The sequence below is a fragment of the Cardiocondyla obscurior genome, linkage group LG07 (assembly GCF_019399895.1).
Source record: "Cardiocondyla obscurior isolate alpha-2009 linkage group LG07, Cobs3.1, whole genome shotgun sequence".
NCBI lineage: Eukaryota > Metazoa > Arthropoda > Insecta > Hymenoptera > Formicidae > Cardiocondyla > Cardiocondyla obscurior.
The window spans coordinates 5,729,503-5,751,820 of record NC_091870.1 but is presented as its reverse complement, the minus strand read 5'-3'; the positions used below and the strand labels follow the sequence as shown (position 1 = coordinate 5,751,820).

General features: G+C 38.3%; 1 protein-coding gene across 1 annotated transcript; it reads right to left on the bottom strand.

The window, feature by feature from the left end:
* Positions 1 to 178: 178 nt before the first annotated feature.
* Positions 179 to 19,707, bottom strand: LOC139104017 (mucin-5AC). Its single transcript, XM_070659236.1, has 10 exons — positions 19,092 to 19,707; positions 9,506 to 9,853; positions 9,009 to 9,368; positions 6,666 to 8,539; positions 6,024 to 6,306; positions 5,296 to 5,970; positions 4,496 to 4,969; positions 3,794 to 4,246; positions 3,003 to 3,575; positions 179 to 2,832 (listed from the first exon to the last, which is right to left on the bottom strand). Exons 1-10 carry the CDS (start codon positions 19,092 to 19,094, stop codon positions 1,378 to 1,380), a joined length of 6,498 nt encoding a protein of 2,165 aa, XP_070515337.1. The 5' UTR covers positions 19,095 to 19,707; the 3' UTR covers positions 179 to 1,377.
* Between the last annotated feature and the right edge of the window lie 2,611 nt (positions 19,708 to 22,318).

Genomic DNA, 22,318 nt, shown 5'->3' with positions numbered 1-22,318 from the left:
ATCTCCCCCTCGCCCCCTCGTATTTCCGGTGCCGGAATACCACCCCCTTTGTGACGTGGCACCATCTACCCGAGGGGGGTTGAACTTTGCGGATCGATGACGATATTAGGATGGATTTTAGCTAAGGCGCGAGATGAAACTCGTATTAATAGTAAAAAAAAAAAAAAAAAAAAGTTATTGGAACGAGGGTAAAGCTTAAAGTCGGTCCGCTTATAAATTCTCGAAAAATTTTTGATATCTATCTTCTGATTTACTATATGTGTCTACACATACATATAAATTACATACAAAATTATAAAAAAATTTGTAAGCGATCCAAATGTTCGTCCGAATGATTAAAGTCTTGGAATTGAAAGTAGGTATGTGCGGACATTTTACAAACAAGACATTTTTATTTCTCAGCGTTCTCGCATTTTTATTAAAATATATTTATACGCTTAACTTACACGTATACTACACAAATATGTAGTTTATGAATTAAATAGACTTAGCTTTCTATGTGGATACTCGCGCAAGTCGAGCTTTCGCGCTTCGATCTCGTTGAAAGGACGCTCGGCGCCCTTTTTATAAGTACGCGTCGCGACGGACAATCGATTTGTTTATCGGCGACGCAGAATTTCTTTCCCCAGAAGGGTTGATCCCTTTTCTCGACTGATATCACGTTGGTATTTTGCTCTTAACCCTTTGACACACACAATTTGTCGTGACATCTCGAGCGATGCCTTATCTCTCAGCGATAAAATATCTTCTCTAAATGAAGCTTACTTGGAGAGAATATTCATTATTTCACACGAATTTATATATTTAGTTTTGTATGAGACGCAAACTTGATGATCAATTTAGTGTTGTACCTACTATTGCGCCGTAATTTAGTTGGCCTTTTTAATTTTTACGATGTAAAAATAATATTTTATCTCCTCACAAATTGATTTGTAATTTAAAGAAATCCAAGTACGAAAAATAATCCGAGAGATTATTTTTGAAAATTTAAATGCAGTAATTTAGACGTTAATTAACATGACAATTTTTGAGAAAATTTTATTTGTTAAGTACGATATCTCTATCAATAAATAAAAATTAATTCAAAAAGTGTAAAAGTTAACACTCTTCTGTCCGGTCAAAAGTTTTACTCGTTCGATTTTTATGACCTTTTACATTAGATTCTTTGGAATTGATTTTTCTATTTAAAATCAACATATAAAAATTAGCATGTGCAAGCGTGTATGAATGTTGCCAAGCCTCCATCGATGTTCCTCTGAGCGATATCGAATATTCATTTGAATAATTCACATCTCTTGTAACATAAAAATTTAGTTTTTAACAACCGGACGGGAAAGTGTTAAAAATAATCCCACAACCGAATACGTCGAATTTTTCTCAGCTCATAACATGATCCATTTTCGGCCTCGTCATTACGCATCGGCCTCTATAACAAATTTCTGTCATGTGAGAGACTTTTGTAGTAGTGGAGGTTCTTAGAACTTTGCCTAGCATCGTGGCGTTCGTTCTAAACACGTTGCTTTGCCTGATCGATGTCGCCGTGCTCGCTGTGGTCGTGGTCTGTTCCGTTATCGGGGCTTCCTCCTCCGACGACGATGCCACCGGGTTCGCGGTCGTGTCCGGGATTATCGTGCTCATTTGAAAAGTGGTAGCGTTTTCCTTCGTCGTTGTTTCTTGTGCTTCTTCGGATTTCGTTCTATTCTCTTCGACATTTTGCGTCGTAGATATGTCCTGCGGAGAGCGAGTCGTCCCGGCTATTCGATCCATCTTTTCATTTTCTTTCGCACTCGCTACGTGCGCCGTATCATTCAAGGTGTAATTATCCGTCTCACTTTTAGCTTCGACCACTTTTGCGACCTCTTCCTCATCGTCCTTCTCGGCATTTTTCATACTGTCAAAGATGGCCTTTACGTAATCAGAGAGCGTTTTCATATTGCCGTCGCCCTTGTTTCGCGTACCCGGGATAATTGTCGTCGAATACGAATACGAATACGAATTCGTCGATTTATCGAAGGACGAAGGATATTTTACTTCGCTCCATTTGGTTCTGTGGTTCTTCGGATGCTCTTCCTTTTCTTCGTTATTTTCCTTTTTCAACGTCATTATGTGCTCTTTTTCTTTACCGATGGCACTCGCTTTTCGTATTTCATCTTTCTCATTGTCAGCTGAGAAGTCATCTTTATTTTTTTTCGAGACTCCCGATTCCTCGGGATAATTTGACGGCAAGTTATATCTTTGATTGAATATTTCGACATTATCTAAATTATTCTGCTTCTTTTCCTGAGAATTTTCATGTTTGTTTGACTCAACTTCTTTTTGTATTTCAGTTTCTACTCGTGACAAATGAGTCGTTCTCTCAAATGTCGTTTCTTGGTCGTTTATCGATTTTTTCGAATTTTCATTTATCGCTGTAACGCGTTCGTCGATATTCGATGTCGTCGTGTCGACAGGTGTATCCTCTTTCAAGGTTGTAACTTCACCATCATTGGAGAAAACGTATGGCGTCGTCATGGGTGTCGATATTGTCCAGTCGGGCTGTTCCGTGGTGATCGAAGTGATGCGAGTTGGGATAGAGACTTCGTCGTTCTTCAACATCTCCTCCAGGAAATCCTGAAGGAGCGATTTCTTGGTCGGTTCTGCGCTCGTCGCGGTATTAGTCGTAACAGCGGTAGCAATCGGCTGGGCAGTGGGGAATCTTGAGCCGTGAATTGGTTTGTATTTGTATTGATCCTGGACCAAGCTGTTCATCGCAGAATTGTAATGCTGAGATTCGGCGGTAACAAAATCGTCTCCGAGAGGCCTTACCCGCACGCGAACTTTTCTTCTTCGAGTCTGAAAAACAAATTTACAATTTATTTTACATCATCTTTTACAACATTTTTTATAAAAAATCATATTCTTAAATAAGTAAGTAAGTAAAACGGCAATTAAAGAATTTAATTTACTGTTTGAAGTAAATTAATTATTTTGTAAAAATTTTTTTTTTCTTTTTTATAATTTACCTTTCGACCAGGAAGAGAATCAGATTTCGTCACCCTTGCGTCATTGCTCATACGTCCTTTATTGTTTTGAGTTTGATCTTCAAGTACTGTCGTCGACGAATTTATCACTGCCGACGTGGTGTTTAATTTCTCCGTATGATTCTGTCCGTCGGTTTTCCATCCAAAGCTGTCTGTCGCTGTGCCTGTGTTGTCGGCATCGTTTAGATGTTTTTGATAGTCGGAAGAAACTACCATCGTCACCGACGACTCTTCTGGCCTAGCTGTTATTATGTCAGGAGTGTTTTCCTTCTGATCGTTACCGGAATTACCTCGGCCCCTCTTTGAGTCGCCGACCACGCGATTCGAGGCGAAGCTTGGCTGGAACGATGACTGCGATAATTTCGTGGACCACTGACTCTCGGCACCGTAAATATCACCTGTAGAGTGTCCGCTCGCGTCCGAGTTCACGCGACCCGAATGGCTGTACTTGTTCGACGCAATATTAGCCAATTGCGTTTGATCGTATTCTTCGCGTTGCGACACCTGCTCCGGCAAATTGCCAAAGTTTACAACAAATTGATCCTGAGGCGAATACTGAAAACATACATTATACTTGAGCAATTTAAAGAAATGAGTTACCTATATCTCTTGGAAAGATATTGAAAGTGAAATAGCGCGATACTTGTATAAATCATTAATTTTACACTTTAATTGTGAAAACAAAAAAAATGTTTTAATTTCTTTCTTCAACACTTGTTTTTTTTGTATCTCATTTTATTTCGCGATGCAATCTCGATACAGAATTTACTTACGTTTTCGCTATTTTCTTCATAAAACTGTGCCGGTCGATTTTGATTCGGCACAAATTGTGGCGCAACGTCGAAATTGTCGTCATAAAGTTGCCCGCTCGCTGTCACCGGCAGCTGTGGCGACGTTATTCGAGGATAGTTTTCATCCAGGGGCAATTCGTTGTTCGCATCGAGGCCCGATTCCGTAGTCGTTGTAATACGTTTCTTTCCCGGCCGACGAACTCTTCCCCGTATTCTAGTCGATTTTGATTCATCCGGTCTCGTATTCGATTTCACGCTGTATACAGCGTCGTCTGGCATTGTCGTGGCAACAGGTATGGTTTCCGTTGTACTCATCGTCGTAGATATCTTTGTGGCTGGCCGACGATTTGAAGTCTGATATTTCGAACGATTTTTCAAAATTTGACTCGGACTCGAATCCACCGTTGCCTCTTCATTAGAGAATACGTGCTGTATCTGTGGCAGATTTACTTGCTTTTATATTTCAGGCGTTTCAGAAGAAAGATTAATTTTGTTTTTTTTTTTTATTTAATTTAAAACGTTAAAAGAGCGAAAATACTTTTTGCACCGAAGGAAGGAAAAAAAAAAAAGAAATTTATGCGAGGATCTTGTCTTTGAGGCACGAAGAAAAACATTGTTGCTAAAAGAGGGATATCCCGGCATTGAAAATTACTCTTTCTTTTCCCGCTGCATCGCAAAACGTACCTCGGACAAAGCGGGTCTATAAGTAATGGGCGCTTGGAATCTGCTGTCGACTGGTTGCGCCGGGTGCACTGGTCGGAAGTTCGGCGGCCTTATAAATCCGTAATCGACGTCCTCCTCTGTCGGAGGAGCTGACGTGGATGTAGTAGTCGTCGGCGGTGTGGTAGTAGCGACCAGTTTCTGTTGTTGAGCCGCGTGTATTTTTATGTACTCGTTACCCTCGGTTTGCACCTGCGACCCGTGACTTTGAGGACGCGCGCGTGTCCTCGTCCTCGATCCGTCGCGATGTCGATGACCGCTGCCGCTGCCCGTGCCGCGACCGGAATCGTTGTTCACGGCACTGAAACGTACGTATTCGTCCTGGGAGTTACGGGGTCGCGTTTGAATCGCAGAGTCGTGATGAGTGCGACTACCTCCTAAACGAGCTCGAACCCGCTGACGTATTATTACGGGTTCCGGAGTCGTGCTAGTCATGATCTGGGACAGAAATAATTGCGACGATATTTAAACTTTGTACGGTAAATCAAGTTATAGCTTACGCATGAAAAGAATTATAAATGTCACGGGGGGCTTTTATAAACCTAGTCGTATAGCTATTTATAATACATGATTGATAAAGTTTAATTTTATTTAATAAATAAAAGTTAATTTTTTGTGGTACGTTATTCTTTTTATGTATATCAAATTAATGGTATATCTCGGACGTATAGTATATTTAATTATTTTTACGCGTGATTATTATTAATTAAAAATTTATTTTATTGCTAGTAAAATTTTAATAAAAATTTAAAAGTACAACGCACCTCGAGAAGAGACGACTCCGTAGACGAAATCGGTAATTCGTAATCCTGCTGCCTGTTCTGTTGAAGCGGAACGAAAATCGGTGAGGCATTCGGATCAGTTTCTATCGCGGTACTTTCGATCTTGCTATCGTCATTGCGGAACGAATTCTGACCGCCAATGTTATAATCCGACTGAGTTTGCGCCACCTCGTAAATTGGGGAATATCGATGCTCCTCGCCAGATGTGACGCGCGGAACTACCGTCGTGGCCAAATTATAATTAGCGTTTTCTTGATAACGCGGATGCTCCTTGTGCTTATGAGAAATTGGCTGATCTGGCGAATTCTCATTTACAACTTGATAATTGAATCCGTTTACCGGAGTCTTCTCGAGTCCCGACGGTTGAAAGCCGCTGGTTTCATACGTCGCGTCTTGGTGCTGGTAGCGCGCGTTTTGCGGGTAATTTTGACTCCTGGAGTAATCGTCGGACACTAACGGCACGCTGTGCTGAATGTCGCGCGTCGACGGCGGATAGTTTTCGGTTTGCGCGGAAGTAGGCGGATAATTGCTCATCCCTGAAGGAGTTTCCTTCTGGTCGAGACCAGAAGCGGATCCACTTGGAGACGAATACGCGTCGGGAGATGCATTACTCTGCACATCGCCCTGCGGGTAATTTTCGTAGTTTGCTGTTTGAACCTAAACGGATTTAAAAAATAATATATATTTTCTATAATTCTTGATATTAATACATTAGCGGAATTAAAGTTTAAATATACCGAGGACTGAGAATTAGCTCTATCTCGGTTCCTGAGCTTCTGCGTTCTGCTAGCTGGTCTTCTGTTCTCTCCCGTATTATATTTCTGCGTCGTCTCTGGCGTTTTCGCCTTCGCTGGCTCGTAAGAGGACTCGCGATATTCCTCCGTTGTGGTCGTAAATCTAGATTTGGATCGATTGTACGTTGGTCTTCGCGTTCGCTCCGTTCTGTTCCCAGGTGCCTGGGTCGTTCTAGCTCTTGTAGGTACTACTCTGCCTCTGTGTGCAATCAAACACAATTCTAATATATTAACGTCTTACCGATATTTATGATTGAGATATTCCGTCTTATGGTCTACTTAACTTTAAACCATTAATTTAGATCGAGCGACGTATATACAAGTTTTATGTGGAAAAGTTTCAATATGAATTATTTAAACGTGTACTTTATGCGTACTTGAGCTTTAATAGACCTTAAAAAAATAATAAAATAATTTTAAACGGAAAAAAATAATAACAAAAATTTACGATATAATAAAAAATAAATCGACATTAACTCTAATTAGTCATCGCGAACAGCGCACAGCTTTTTTAAGATGAGAAGAAATATTAAATATAAAAATTCGTATCGTATTTACCTTCCTCGTGGTCTATACGTCGTAGAACTTATACGAGCAGTAGTTGTCGTTGGCGTCGGGGTAGTAGTCGTCGTCGTTGCTGGCGGCGTCGGAGCTACGGCAACATTTCCTTCTTGCTTATCCACCAAAGAATTTACTAACCCCGGCAAGTGCGGAGAGATCGGTGGTAATTCCGCTGGTAAATTGTATTGCGTTGGGCCAACTGGCGCTCTGACGTCATTGACGTCGTACGATTCTCCCAGATTAGCCTGCGAATGATACTGTTGGACCGTGCTGTATTTTTGCGGCTCTTTTTGCTGGAGTTCTTGATTGATAAGCGCTAATTGGGCCGCTAGATCTTGCTCTTTCATAGACGAGTCGTGCGAACTTACTGATCTATCCTGAAAACTCGGCGTGTTCGAATAAGATACTTCTCTATAACTGTCTGTCGTCTCGAATTTTTGAGACTGAGTAGTTAATTTCGTATCTTGCTCGTAATAGTGCTTCGGTTTCGTTTTCGGGGTTGATGATTGCTCGCCGTAATATGACGCGCCGATGGAGGTCGGCTTATTATCGTAGTATTGCCTGAATCTGAATTTTGAATTCGAGGACGGCGTCGAATAAGTAGGCTCGTACTTAGGACTGCTGGATTCTGGGGAGAAGTTTTGACTGGTCGAGGACGAATCGTACGACGCGGTGGTAGCGATAGATCCGCTTTGATCGGTATCGCTGTAAGAATTTGGCTCAATCAATGGCGTCGGATTAGGATTCTGATCCGCCGGGGTGCTCGGTTCCAAAGATCCTTCCGAGAGATTATTGATAACGACAGAGCCGATGTGCGGCGCCGGGAAAGGAATTTTAGAATAACCCGGGGGCGGGTCAAAACTTAGCGGAGCGACGAAGAAAGGCAATTTATCTACTTTACGTTCCACTCTGTTGTGATCGATCGACGATAAATAGGGAAGATCGAATTTTACGTAACCGTACGGAGGATCTAGGTTCGTCGGACCTACGAAAACCTGGGGACTATTGGGACCGACGTTGTCTAGAACGGCGATAGTTTTCGCATTTTTTAGTATCTTTAAAACATCGGTAATCTTGACGGTATCTAATGCCTTTGACGTGGAACTGTCCATATAAACGGAGAGGGGCGGCTGATTAGGCGACGGGGTGGTAGTGACCTCGCGATAATTCGACTGTTCCTGGTATTGATTGACCCGTGGTCGTTGCCTGCCGCGAGTTTTCTTGAGTCTGGGGTTATCCGTGAGGTGCTGACGACGCGCCTGGTCACGAATCGCTGTTTGCGGCTGAGCGGATTGTAACTGATCCTCCTGTTGATTTTCAAGAATTCTTTGTTGCTCGAGCTCAAATTTTTGCCTGTCTTCGCGTTGTCTGGCCTCTTCCTCGCGGCGTTTCTCCTCCTTGACGCGAAGCTCGGAAAGCCGTCGTCGCTCGAGCTCTTCCTGCCTCTGCTTTTCTCTAGAGTCGCGAATACGATCCAATTCTCGTTGCCTCGCCATTTCTTCCAGCTTTTCTAATTCTTTTCGTTTTTTATCGGCTTCCTTTTGTCGCAACAGTTCTTGCTCTCGTTGAAGAGCTTCTTGTTGCAATCGCGTCTTTCGTTCGAGCGCCTTCTGCTCCTCGCTTAACCTGGTGAACTCTTTCACGCGTTCCTCCTTCAAAAACTGCATCTTCTCTTCGTGTTCGTTTTGGATCTGCTGCAGCACTTGCCGCGCGAAATTTTCTTGATCGGGGGAAAGAGAGGCTTCGTCGATGTTCCCTTGATTCTCTCGTTGTTGATGCTGTTGGCGAATAGGATATTGCTTTCTTCCGCGACCTCTTTTCTGCTGACCTCTTTGCGCTAACGTTTCCGCTGGGACGTATACCAGTTGAATCTACGAGATGTTGCATTTACCGCTATTAAAATTTATATAAATATATCTTTTATTCTTATTTATAATTCTTTTTAATAAAAATTAATGATTTTATTAATACACATATGGCTTTAGAATTTGTAACGAATCAATTTTGATATACATACTTATTTATAAAATTTGTAGAAACGTGTTTGTTATTAATATGACAAAATTATTAAAAAATAGTAAAATTGCTTTTCCATTTTGATTTGTTGTAAATGTTATTATAGGTACCTATATATGTTCTGTAGGTCAATTTGTGATTTTATTACGTGCTTAGTTCCGGTTTTGCACGGTTAATATATGAATTTTGTGTATTCTATCTACGCTCTGATTCTGTTCGATTTAATAATACCATCGCATGTAATGCACATGTAAGAATTAGCCGACAGAACTTTGATCGTATGTATGAGAAGAAAGCATTCTACGAGAATTTTATCGTACGAACCTCCTCCTCTTCATCGCCCACGTTTCCAATTAGAGAAGGCTGCGATAATCCTGGATTCGATTGTCCTTTCAAACGTTTTCCTTCCGGTCTCTGATTTCCGTGTTTCGTTACGTAAGCGTGCGGTCCTTCTTCCACATTTTGACCTTGAATAGGTAAATTTGCTAGTTCCTGATTTTGATAAACTTGACTCGGCCTGTGAAGGAAGTTTTGAGAGGGATGCACTGGCGGAAGTGCTCCCGAGGACGGGGGTACTAAGGCTTCCGATAATTCAGGCGCCGCTTGCAAATTGCTTAAGGAACTCTGCGGTAACACTTGTTTCTCAACCTCGGCACTGTAATCGCCCGGCAGAAACGTTTGAGTCTGTAAACCAATTGTTTTCGATTAAGTCATTTGCGCGAGGGATATTCTTTAAAATTATTTATCAGGGAATGTTCTTTATTTAAAAAAATTAATTTGCCTCTTGCGTTCTCCATGTTGACGAAGCGGAAGTCAATTACCTGAAGAAGTTGCTGTTGAGTTTTAAGCTGCTGTTGCAGCAGGAGGAGCTTTTGAATACTTTCTTGCGTTTTCTGCAGTTGAATTAATTGTTGCTGGTATTGCTGTTGAAGGGCAGGCGGTAACGAGAGGGTCTGGATAGGATTCGATAAATGCGTCCCACTCGAAAGAACTCCGCTTTCCGCGTTACTCCGCGATAGTTGGCCGGACGCGGTGTCCGGATTAGTCAGGGGAATCCACTCGCTGTTAGAGACTTGTCGTGACCATCGTTCAGCCGTGCATCCGCCGAATCCGTCTAACAATGTTAGGACGATGAATACCGCGGTTGGGGTAAAGCATCTCCGCACAATCTAAAACCGACGATATTGATTAATTGATCGCTAAGTAATTAGCTTGGGCGGCTACACATACGCTACGCGACAGTGCAAAATTGCTTTGATTGACTTTACACGGTGGATTTAGGTCAACATCGACATCGATTTGTTTAGGCACAACTTATCATTTTTTTTTTTTTTTTTTACATAAACTATGCTTTCGTGCGCATGTGTTGCGTGTTATAAATGGCGCAAACATCAATTTCATAATACACGACGTATATAAATTATAAATAAAATTATAGTTGGAACTCTACCGCGAATCATCGATTGTTTAGTCCAATTTTTTGATAGTCCAAAGTATGAAAATTTAATTAAATAATTGAAATACAAAATAATTTTCTATATATTCTAATTAATGAAATTATCGGTACTAAACATTTTATAACATTAATAATGATAATAATTATATAGCTTTATTAATAAAATTAATATAGCCTTATTAATAAAAGGTACATATTTTATTATAATGCGCGTATATATCTGAATAAGAAAAGGGATAATAGTTTTATATATCAGGAAAAAGGATGCAAAGTGCATTAGAGGGTAACGGATTAAATGTAGTAACGCTTCGTGCAGTAGACAACAAGAAACCAACCGCAGTTTCACCCAAGTTATCGTGATGCGAATAAGTAATCGAGATCATAAAGCTATGAATAGGTCACATTTTTATAGTTTTAATAACGCTTGTGGTTTCGTAATACGACAAAACTGCGAACAAGCGCACGTATATACACACAATGCTATTAATTACTTCCGATATTAATGCCGATATTTCTCATCAAACGTTTCATAAATCACTTTTTATGACGAGTAAAATCTTTAAACCGGTTATTTTCTCGTTGAGGGAAAGTTATTATTTTACGAGCTAAGGAAAGGTATTTAACCAGATTTAGTAATGTAAATAAATTTATCGTTACGTTTAACTTTATTATCCGTAATCGAATAATTTTTATTCCAATATAGAAAGATTTTCCACTATTATTTTTAACCTTTCGTTTGATTCAATTTAAAAGCAACCTTTAAATTAAATTTTTGCTTTTCTAAAATGGGGAAAGTTTTATACTATGCGACATTTCTATCTCTAATGTTTCCAATTTACTTGTTTTGCGCACACATTGCGAGAGTGATCGATCGTTCATCTCGAAGATGCGAATGACGCGTATTATTGGCTCGAAATAACGTTTCCACTTCATTTAAAGCACGCGGAATTGCACTCTGCCGTATTAATACTCTAGTTTGCGCTATTCCTATCAAACGACTGACTAGTAATGATAAAGAAATAAATCGTCCGCGATCGTATCGCGTAATATCCGATAGTCACGATATCCGGTTTTTACTTAATTTTTAAATAAGACATAATATCATATATGTAATACCGAACTGAAATATGGCTCCGGTAATAACGCACCGTGTATGAATCATTAGGTACAATTACGCGTGTAAAGACAACTTTCACTGAGGCTATTGCTTTTATCTACTTATACATCCGCGCAATCTGATATATTGAGAAAAGTCGCTAATGGTTTTGAACAATTTGTAGATATAAATAGATAATAATTATTGAAATTTTTATTACGAGAGCTTTGAAAGGAGACGGTTGAAAGGAAAGAGAAACTTAATTTCTGGTTAATTTGCTTCAAATTGCGCTTATGTCATTAATTAAAATCTTAAGAGCCTTATAATCGTATAGTTTTACATTGCTTCATGATAACGCGATATATTTCGCAGGAAATATTTCAAGTGTCGAGTGACACGGTGCTCCAAAGTGAATGTAGTCGGCCTTCTAGTCGCGGACACGGAAAATGTAGACACGTGTAACGTACTATCTTTAATCTGTTTTCTACCCGCGAGTATATCGATTCACATAACCATCCACACGCATAAACTTTAAAAAAAAAAGGGTAGCTTCTTTTTTTCAATTTTACGATGTCATAGGCAGTAGATATCTTTGTTATAATTATTAATATGTGCAGTCAATATATTATCGTTGGAAAAACTTGTCGAGTTTGACCGAAGCTAACGAACTGTGAATCGCATCAAATACCGCACGGCGATTTCTAATAAATGACTCCGCTGTGACTGTCTATCTTACGAGATCGCGAGTTGCCAGACGAAATTTTTACGAAAATAATGATCGATGGATTGCACAAGTAACTGTGCAGCAAACAAGCGTATCAACAAAAAGTGAGCAATCTTTACGGCGATGGCTGGATTGCGCCTCAACGTATTGAATTTTTCAAACCGTAATGCAGCCATCGATAATCCTGGAATATTTCAAGCGACTGAAACATGTCGAAGATCGCTATCGCGCTTCTCGCTGATATCGGATACAATTAATCGATGCGCTCGTAACATGATATCGTAGTACTGGTGATGTCATCGGCCAAATAGCAAGAATCTGCTAATTTCTAGGTTTTCGAGACGATAATTTTTGTACGCGAATCGGTCAGGTCTTCGTGCCACTGACACGATTTTGATTACGCGCCTCGAACAAGCCTATATGTAATTTTCATTACGGAACATCGCGTGTCGGACACGGCGCACGATTTTTCTGCTTTCTTCGCGATTGTTTTCCGAGCACATTCCGACCGGCCGTTTTAGAAACGAATTTATCGAGTGTAAAATAACGGCACGATCCACCGGAAGGGTTCGGAAGGAAAAGAAATCGATTCCCAGCACATGAAACCGCTTTGCTCGCGCATATGTGTACATAGCAATGACATTCCGACGAAGAATTATCGTTCCGTCGTTCGGCGAAACAGCACAGGCAATGAAAAATTCACTTGCACGAAGATTTCGTTCCGATAATGAGAGTAACATATGACTCCCATTTTAAATACAATTGTATAACACTAAGAGAACTCATACTAAACTAATTATAAATTTTTAATTAATCAACATTAATTAAAATTAAAAAAAAAATTATAAAATTTACGAACAAGACGTTCTAAATGTGGCACAAGTTTTATCGCAACACGCAACTCTTGACATTTTCTTGTCCTCAGTTTATTACCAAGTATCAATAAATTCTTCTTTCTTTCTTTCTTTTTTTCTTTCTACGGTGACGATTACGCCTGATATTTAGTCAATTGTAAAATGAGCAGTTGTCAGAAAATACACGGCTTAAAAACTGCTAGTTAAAGAATTTTTTTTCTTCTTCTTTTAATTGCATTTGAAAGTACGTTCTGTAGCTACGATACCACCTGTGCCATCACCAATTCCGTTTTCAATCTTAAGAAGAAGGAAGCTTCTCACGCACGCCCAACAGGCGGGTGTGACTGAAGCTGCTTTACCGCGGTCGTCGAAAGAAATGACTTTCTCTTGGCTGGTGGAAGTGCAACGTAAAGTATAAGGTGATATTCCCCGTTCTCGCTGCGCTTCGCTCGTAACCCTGCAAGCCAATGCTGCTGCCGGTAATGTGTGCAATTATCAATCGTCCGCGTTCGCTACATGCCGGATCAGAACGGTTAAAAAGGAGGTCGAGCACCTTTCTCTTAATCCGCGAGGAAGCTAGCCCGGGTCCTCAGATAAAGGCGCGGTCTTAGTATCGTCACTTGTGTTCAGCATAATGATGCTTTTAACAGGTTGAGCGCCATGATAAGATTAAATTAACACGACGAGACGTTATGCTACTTTCCAGCAGCTTTGTTTCTTTAACGATTCAGAAAGATATATATTCTTAAAAGTGCATATTGTAAAAACAATATTCGACCGGTATATGAAACTGGGATAATATAATTATTTAATCGATGTATTTGAAATATCTCTTTAAAAGAAAAATTATACCTATTTTTTAGCATTGTATTCCTCTTTATCGATAGAGACTAACTGATATTTTCGAAGCGTAATTGATGACTGTTAAAAATTAATAATATTTGACGAACGTGTTGCTCCAATTTTTAATTTGATTAATAATTATAACGTCCTGCTCTTACTTTTTTTTTTTTATTGTTCCGCGTCAGTAATGTTTGTTAAAGAAAAAAAAAAAAAGTTTGAAAGATTTCTCTATTCATACAAATGCTTCTACGTAAGTCTTATCCAAGTCCTGAAAGTCTTAGGAAGGACGTACGGACACACGTAGGAGAGTGTGCATAATCCTGTCGAATGTACCGTCTGTAAAAATGGCATATTCGCGGCCTTCGGAATTTCACGCTCTACTTGTACCTTTGCACTATCCTATCCGCAGCCGCTCGCAAACTTTCGTTTCTCAGGTTTTTCGAGAAGGTGTCCGTCGCCGTCTAAGAGGAAAGTACCGGTGAACGATATAAGTTTCGATCGAGTTTCTTGTAAATAGACCTTACACGCGAGCTCAAACTAGCGGTGCACTTTGCGATAACGTCTTACATTGGCTCGCTAGAAGACATATTTCGTCGTCTGCGTTGTACGTGTACATAAATACATTACGGCTTTGAGTTTAACGGCTTCATTTAAGACGAAACCGAATCAGGAAATTTATTATAAATGCATCGTCGATATTATAAGCGTAGCACGCAGATCAAAAAATATATATATATTTTTGTTTGTGTACGAAAAGCTTGTTGATCAGAACTTAATTGATTTGTCGAATTAAGCGTAGAAAAATCGATTAAATATTATGATTTGTATAAGATTATTTTTAATTTTAATTTTTTTTTAATTAGTTAATACTTAAATTTTAAATCAAGTTACGTAACGCGCAAGTTTGATGTTAACGATTTGAAAAGATAATGCTTATTACTAATATACGTTTCTCTAGAGATCTGTCATATAATTCAAATCGTAACATCGTTCAATCTCATCGTAATTAGCACAAGCTATTGTTCGTTCTGTCTATAACAGCCGCGGCGAATCTGATGAAGATATGCAGCAACATGCGGGGCAATAATACACAAACGAGCGATTGTTTTCACTGAGAAAAACGATAGTGTAGATATCCGGATATTTGTAGATTCGTTTTCTACGGTTGAACAATCCCATGTTTTTTGCACTTTTCACGCATTTATTTCTTAACGTAATACAACTTTAAAAGGCTGCAAAGGCTCGTTTCACGTGAACGCAATAATATGTCTTCTCTCTCGATCTCTATTCGATCAGTTCCCGTCACCGCGAGATCACCGACAGGTTTCACATGCTCGATCCGGTCGGATGGCCGACGCCTCATCGGCGTGCCACTTATTGTCGCCGACTTTCCTCGGCGGTGTGTTCCACCTTTTACTTTCGCCTTCCTTCCGAACTTTTGGCTTCCACTCGAGCGCGCTGCACCGAGACCGATTCGGACGTTGATTCTTTGGCTATCGCGATAGATCGCTTACTCGTGCGACTTCCGACCATAAAAAGAAGAAAACGGCACCCAGTCAGGAAATGCGAGAAACCTAACGTGTAACGGTTGACGACGAGACCCCGGGCCGATGTAGAAATTTCTTCAGCTCGAAAGACTGAAATAATCTATCTGATCAAACTTAGGCGAGCTCTGCACTTTTACCGCACAATTCCCATTTCGAAAATTATTCTGCCTCGGTCAAACAGAATCTTAATTGATTTAATTTAATTGGAACGTCGATTAGTTTCAATAGCACATTGTCGTTAGGTCTTGAGACACGCCGTGTGACCGCTGGGACAATGACATCGCGTCGTCACGAGGTCATTATCCTTGAATCAGATATACCTGGACGCGACAATGACTTAGGATGCGATGAGATTAATGGGGAAAACGATTACGGAATTAGTCGCACGTGAGTCGCGATTGTGTGTATTGTTCGCACGGCGAATGTAATTTTTTTTTTTTTTTTTTTTTTTTTAGTAATTTCTATAGGTCTGTAAGAAAGTATCGTGACATAACTAATTCTATCTTCGTCGCGAGTTTTATCAACTTTCTCGCCGAGTCTTTGTTTGCAGAAAAAAAACGTAATTAACTTCGTTTAAATAATCTATGTTTCAGAAATTCTCTTTTTACACTTGTGAGGTAATTGTCGCTCAATTCATTATAAAACAGTAGCGCTTCACTCGCGAATAATCTAAATACTTTTTGCACTTGATTAGAACTTTTGTTGCATAAGAATCGAGTTTTTACATACTTTTTTTTGGAAAGAAATTCTTTCTTCGTGATAAAGCGATGTTCGTTTGCTCGGCATTAAAGGCGTGACGCGCGGGTTTCGTCGCGGTGAAACATAATTAAGAAGAGCAGAGATCGCAAATTTTTTCCTAGCTTTATTTTGCTCGCGGGAGCGACACGCGATGGAAGTATTAAGAAGCCGGAGGCGGGGAATTCTATTCTTCTGCTCGGTTACGTGCCACTTAGCTCGGACTTTGGCTGCGAAGATTTCCGCCTACGACTGACCTTCCAGCATTGGAGAACTATTTTGACGTCATACTTTATCGTGAAACTTGGAAAATTTTGCAGCTTCGCGAGAAAGTTATAATTTAATGCTACACTTAAAAAATATATTATGGGTCGCGTAACAATAAAAAAAAAAATTATAATATATTGCCGATGCTTTTATAAAACTGTTCGCAGAGCGCATAAAAATGTTAATGAAATAATTAACCGTGTCCTGAAAAGTTATACATTGTATTAAAAATGTCACTTAATTATTTGTCCCCCAGTGCTTTTAACAAATGTTAGAGCATTCGATTTGAAAATTAATTGCCTTCTCTCTCGAGACCATATGCGAACATTAAATTAATTAATGAGCGTACGTATGCATTCGCGTTATCATCAATTAGGATTAAACATGCAAAAGTACTCGGTGTACCGAACAATGTGTAATAAATCTAGACCAAACATGAAATTTGCTTAATTTAGGGAGATAAATTTTGACCTATTTACATATAAATAAATGTATACGTAACTAAAATGTTTAATTCTATTCCAAGTAAAAAAATCCAACAAATGTAATTTTAAATTTGTTATAAACTTATTGCGCATAATCTCAATTTTTTTTAAGAATCAATTGTTATTTTTACGTTTTTTTTTTTTACATTAGTTCTTATTATTGCAATTAGTTTTATTTTTTTTACAATTAAAGAAATAGTACATAATATTTTAATATAATTAGGCAGAACGTTTTTCTTTGTCCGTAAACATGGACCGTATGAACAAATTTCACCCTGCGCGGTGGATGCAAGTAGGCCGCGAACTATAATTCAGGCATCAAATCGTGCGATCGGAGATTGAACTCATATTCAGATTTCACTTCAATAATCTGTCGAAACGGGCCCGGGCCAGGAGAAAGGAGACGCCTCAGCTATGGAAAATCGAATAATAGGCAAAAGTCTCGGAATTATTCGCCAGCGGGAACGAAATGCGGGTCAGTGTGTGAACAGCTCCTCGCTCCTTATGTCGCAATTCAGGAGGTCAGCGACCGGTCTTTCTTTTCTCTTTATCTCTTTCTTCATCGCCACGTTGCTTGTTCATCCTAATCCCAATTTTAACGAAAAGAAAATTTTATCCGCGCACGCCTTCATCTTCGCGCGATACTCCGGTTATCTATGGCCAATTGAAGTTACACAATCTTAGTCTTACACCGACTACCTCGAACGACATTTCGATACTCGTGAAACACGCTTTACGGAAGAAAGATCGTTATCGATACACGCGGAGTGACATTTCGCGTAAGAACTCACTCCTGCTTTCTCTTTCTATTTTTTGTTTCTTCTTTTCATTTCTTTTTTGCGATAGATTCGGCGATCTTTAACGCGCTCACGTTGAACGAGTTACAGACTCTTGTTTAACTTCGACACGCTCATTAAAAGTTGATGAAGCTTATATTTTTCTGCCATGTTGTACGTGACCGGTTATTTGATTTCACAGTACACCGCAATTCCTTAATAAGATCTGCGTTTATAAGCACGAAGACTTGAATGCAAACTGTATTCAGGATAATCGTAACGCGAAAAAAAAAAAAAAAAAAAAGGAATCGTAAATTACACACGCATGATATCCTATGACCCAATTATAGCTGATTGGGTGGAATATAAGTACAAGACCTATGTCTTCATGTGCACGAATTTTTAAGGTGAAATTTATCGGTATTATCTGCAGTGAAATATTTCGTTAGTTACGCCCGTAGGGAAATGTTTTTCGTGCTCGAATATTATCGCTATTTAATATCCGGTAGTATTTCTTAAGTTGTTTAGTAGCCGTAAATTATATACTGTGAAATTTTACAGCAGACCGGCATGCAGAGCGTAAGTTAGAAAGCGTAGTAACGCGGGAGACGCATCGACACACTAGTCTATTTTACAATTATCTCGCTATTCGAGAGATGAAAGAATGCAATCGTAGATATTTAAGATTACTTCCGGATTCGTATATTGAAAGGGATAAATGTAAAAGGCTACATATACGTTTTCACACATCATCTTGCAAGAACGGTTTACGAAATTATAGTTTCGAAACATTCAAATGAAACAATATTTTGTATATTACTTGTTCGATATTTTCTCTAAAATTTAAATTTTTGTTTTTGTAAAATTGATAAAATTGATCAAATAATTTGCAAATAAAATTAAGCAGTCATAGTTTAAAAAAATAATTGCTTATTTACATAATGTATTTAAAATATTAAAAAACACTTTTTTTTTAATTACGTGTGCAATGTTCAGGAAATGAGAAAAAAATTTTTTGCAATGAATAATGGTAAAATATCTGCAGCTCTTAACATTTACATATTTTATTTTTAAAAGAGGTCAAACAACATCCAGGAAGGTTACTTTCTACTGTTAATTAGGTGCACGTTCTGTTAATGGAGATACAATTCAGTAAACTATTATGCAGATTTATGCAAAGCAGATTCTCTTTGTTTTGACTTTTTGTGAAATTACAGTAATTTATATGCTATAGAAATACTAAAAAATAAAATAATTAATTTATTAAATTTTGTTTTACAGAATTATATGTAAAACTTTTTTCTTATTACATTTAAATATTTTATTTTATTTCTTTTAATATAAGTTAATTATTGAATTATAATTTATTAGCATTTAAAAGTAAGAAATGTCAAAAAATTCAATTTACTAAAATAGGTTTCTAAATATAATTAATAGTAGAAAGTGACATTTTTCTTGATATTTGACTTCCTTAAGGAAACGTATAATTATACCAATTTAGTATAATTATTGCAGTTTATTATCCATCATTTTCTATGCTAATTAGTCAGAAATTATTTGAGGTCGTGCAGATGTACAGTTGGAAAAAAATTTTAACGCTATCTTACGTTATACACTAACTAACCATTGTGTAGGGTGGATGTACTTCCGCACTAGGTCACAGCACCACCCTCGACCTACTGTCGGTTTCTCTCGCTCCTTTTCTGTTTTTCTTTCTCTTTTTTTTTTTTTTTTTTTTTTTTCCTTTTCTCGCTCTCTCCTTCTTTCTCTCGACACCTACGAACTTCACGAAGTAATATCGCTTTGTTTACTGATCGCGTACCCCGCACTCGTTCACATCGCACCACCGGCACCCCATGCCGTCTTCTTGTACCCCGGTTTTATCGTAATTAGAACTCGATTTCCCCCGTCACTACGAGCCGCCTCCGTTCGTCCACCAAGTCTGGAGCGGAAAAAATTGTCGAATGTACGTGATGCTTCGTTGACACGGTTGGTACACGTACGGTCTTAGTGAACACGGGCAGTTTGAACGGGCTGTCCCAGAATGGACAGGCTATATAGATATCCCCTCCAGAAAACGACGGGGAACTCGCGGGCAGGAACCCGGGTACCACCGGCGAACCGTGATCCAGGAGAAAGCCTCTCCTTCGTTTGCACCCACGGTGTTAGCTCGCGTTAGATATCACTCTGAGGGATGAGTCTCATCATGCTCGGAATTATTTCTCTTTGTTCGTAGGTGTTAAAATTGATCCGAAAAAATGTATTCGAATGAGTAAAGGTACTCTCTTTTTTTTTTTTTTTTTTTTTTTTAATCTTTTTCAGGAAATAAAGTGATAAATAAACGCTGTGTATTAATATTAAAAAAAAATTTAAAAGAAAATTTATTATATTGCAAAAAAAAAAAAAATAGCTTAGACGAGTAAGTAGTACAGTATGGAGATGTAATTATTAAAAATTTATGACAGTAGAAGATACTACTTTTAAAAGCATTGTATTGCATTGCATTGAGTATTTATGAATCTTTGCTTTGTGTGAAAATAAAAAATGGTTGAAAATCGTCCTGACGAAATCGATCATTTTCCATTTGTGCTCTGCGATATTAACATGTCCCGCTCTGATATCTTTTTGCAGCGATTCGGTCGGGCATCGTGTTTGAATTTGAACCGCGATATGTTTTATGCATCGGCTACGTTGAATGTTCATATATCGTAATGCATCGATAAAAAATTAATCGTTGTCAGTTGTGGTAGAGATTTAATATCGTTTTGTCAGTATTTTATATTTAGATAATTAGAATAAAAAACATTTTTTAGTATATATGATTGACATATATTATTTTGCAGAGAGAGAAAAAAAGACGGAGAGAGAGAGAGAGAGAGAGAGAGAGAGAAAGTTTACAAATTAAATAAAAAAAAAATAATAATAATAACTTAAAATTTTTATAAATGTAGCAAGAAAATTGTGCGAGGCAATGAAACTTTGTACAGCAGATAGTAGATAATAGCGAAGTTAGATTTTATAAAACTACGCTTTCCACTTCAACTTTATTACTTAGTTCGTGTAGGAGTAAAGAATGGGCGGATATTGACATAAAATTTGAAAGCCTTAACCTACTCCAGTCAAGTGTTTGTACAAGTACGTCAAAAGTCTGCGGATAGAGCATAAAGCTTATTTTAGATCTAAAAAATACAACTTATTCTTTATAATATGGATTCTCAAACATTTCCTAGATGTGCGACATTTCGAGTTAGAGAATTTTGTAACAACCAATTGTTATGGCGATTTATAAATCGTCTGATAAATTCTTCTTACGAGCCTTCTGATAGAAAGAGCTACTCATTGTCAGTTTCGGTCAGAGCTCAAGCAAGGCGAGCGAAAGAAGTGAGAGGCGAACGGAGGTGTATGCGTGTTACTTGTTCTTATGCAATTTCTGATTGGAATCGTGGGTCAGTCAGTTCGTCGACTCTTACGGAAATATGCGCTAGCTACGATCCTCTCGCCCGCAGGAAGGAACGAAGCGTCGGGATTAGGAAACGCATTGGCTATCAGCCGCGTCTGGAGCATATCGTTGATTTTTCTCGTGACCGTTCTCAGGATGTTGCATCCAACGGTACTGCTGAAAGAAAAAATAATTTTTCGCATTTTCTCACAAACAATAACTTATTCCTCGAAATTATTATTTTTTATTTGAGTCAAACTTTAATTGATGTAAAATCGTTATTTATGTATGGCGTACCGTTATATAGTATTTAGAATAAAACAAATTTATAGAAGGTCGAGTAAATATTCGAATTGAATGCCCGGATATACGGAGTGCTGATGATTGCATAGTTTTCAACATTCGCACGGCCTCACGGACATCAGACATGTTTTACGTTGTCCTCCATAAAACGATAAAAAATTACATTTAGGAGTACATTAATGATCTGGCAAATAAATAGATTTTTATTAAATGTTTATTCTTTTGCATAGTGTACGAAATAACAGATTTGATATTTTTACACAATGTGCGAGAAATTAAATATTTAAATTAAATTGGTGAGGATTTGAAAATTCCAAGTACACTTTCCACTCGTTTGAAACGATCTGTCCGTAATTTATATTTGTTAAAACGTTTAATTTGAGCAGACACTTCTTTAAGACGATATTTAGATTTCATTGTCTAATTGTGCCAGCAAGGATGTTCTTTAATTGTGCGGCGTCTCTTATCGATTAGTTCACTCAACCGACTTATTGTGGGTGCATCAAATAAGCAAATGATGGTTGAAACGAGAGTGAAAGCGAGAGAAATTTGCGGTTCGCTTTATTAAATCTATTGTCGCAAATATAAGTACACGAAGCATCTTTGCATCGTGTCATTGTTCCCGAAAATGGATGTTAATCAATTTGCATAATCGCTGTTGTGTACAACCTTGAGACTTGAGCTACAAGCTTGTGCTGATCGGAAAAACATAATTTCTCTTTGCCGTAGAAAGTATTCATATCTGCCGGTAATGTAAGCTGTGAAAGTAAAGTATATCTAGTCACCATATTGGTTCTATTGTATCTGTTATTATCAAAAAGGAGCTAATAAAGAAACTAAACAATTTTCCCGTAGATAGCTGGAAATCGGTTAGCATATAGAAAAGAGAAAAATTAATCAAATAGATTTCGCAAATAATACAACTTTTAATTTGAAAGTGAAATAACCGAGTCTCATTTTAGTTTAAATAATTAATTAATGAACATATAAATAAAAATACCGTGTAAATAGTCACAACTAGATCTCCATGGACGATATATATATGTATATTATGTTACTTTCATGAATTTATTTAACCTGTTCTGCTCTGTAAAAGTATTACAACAGGT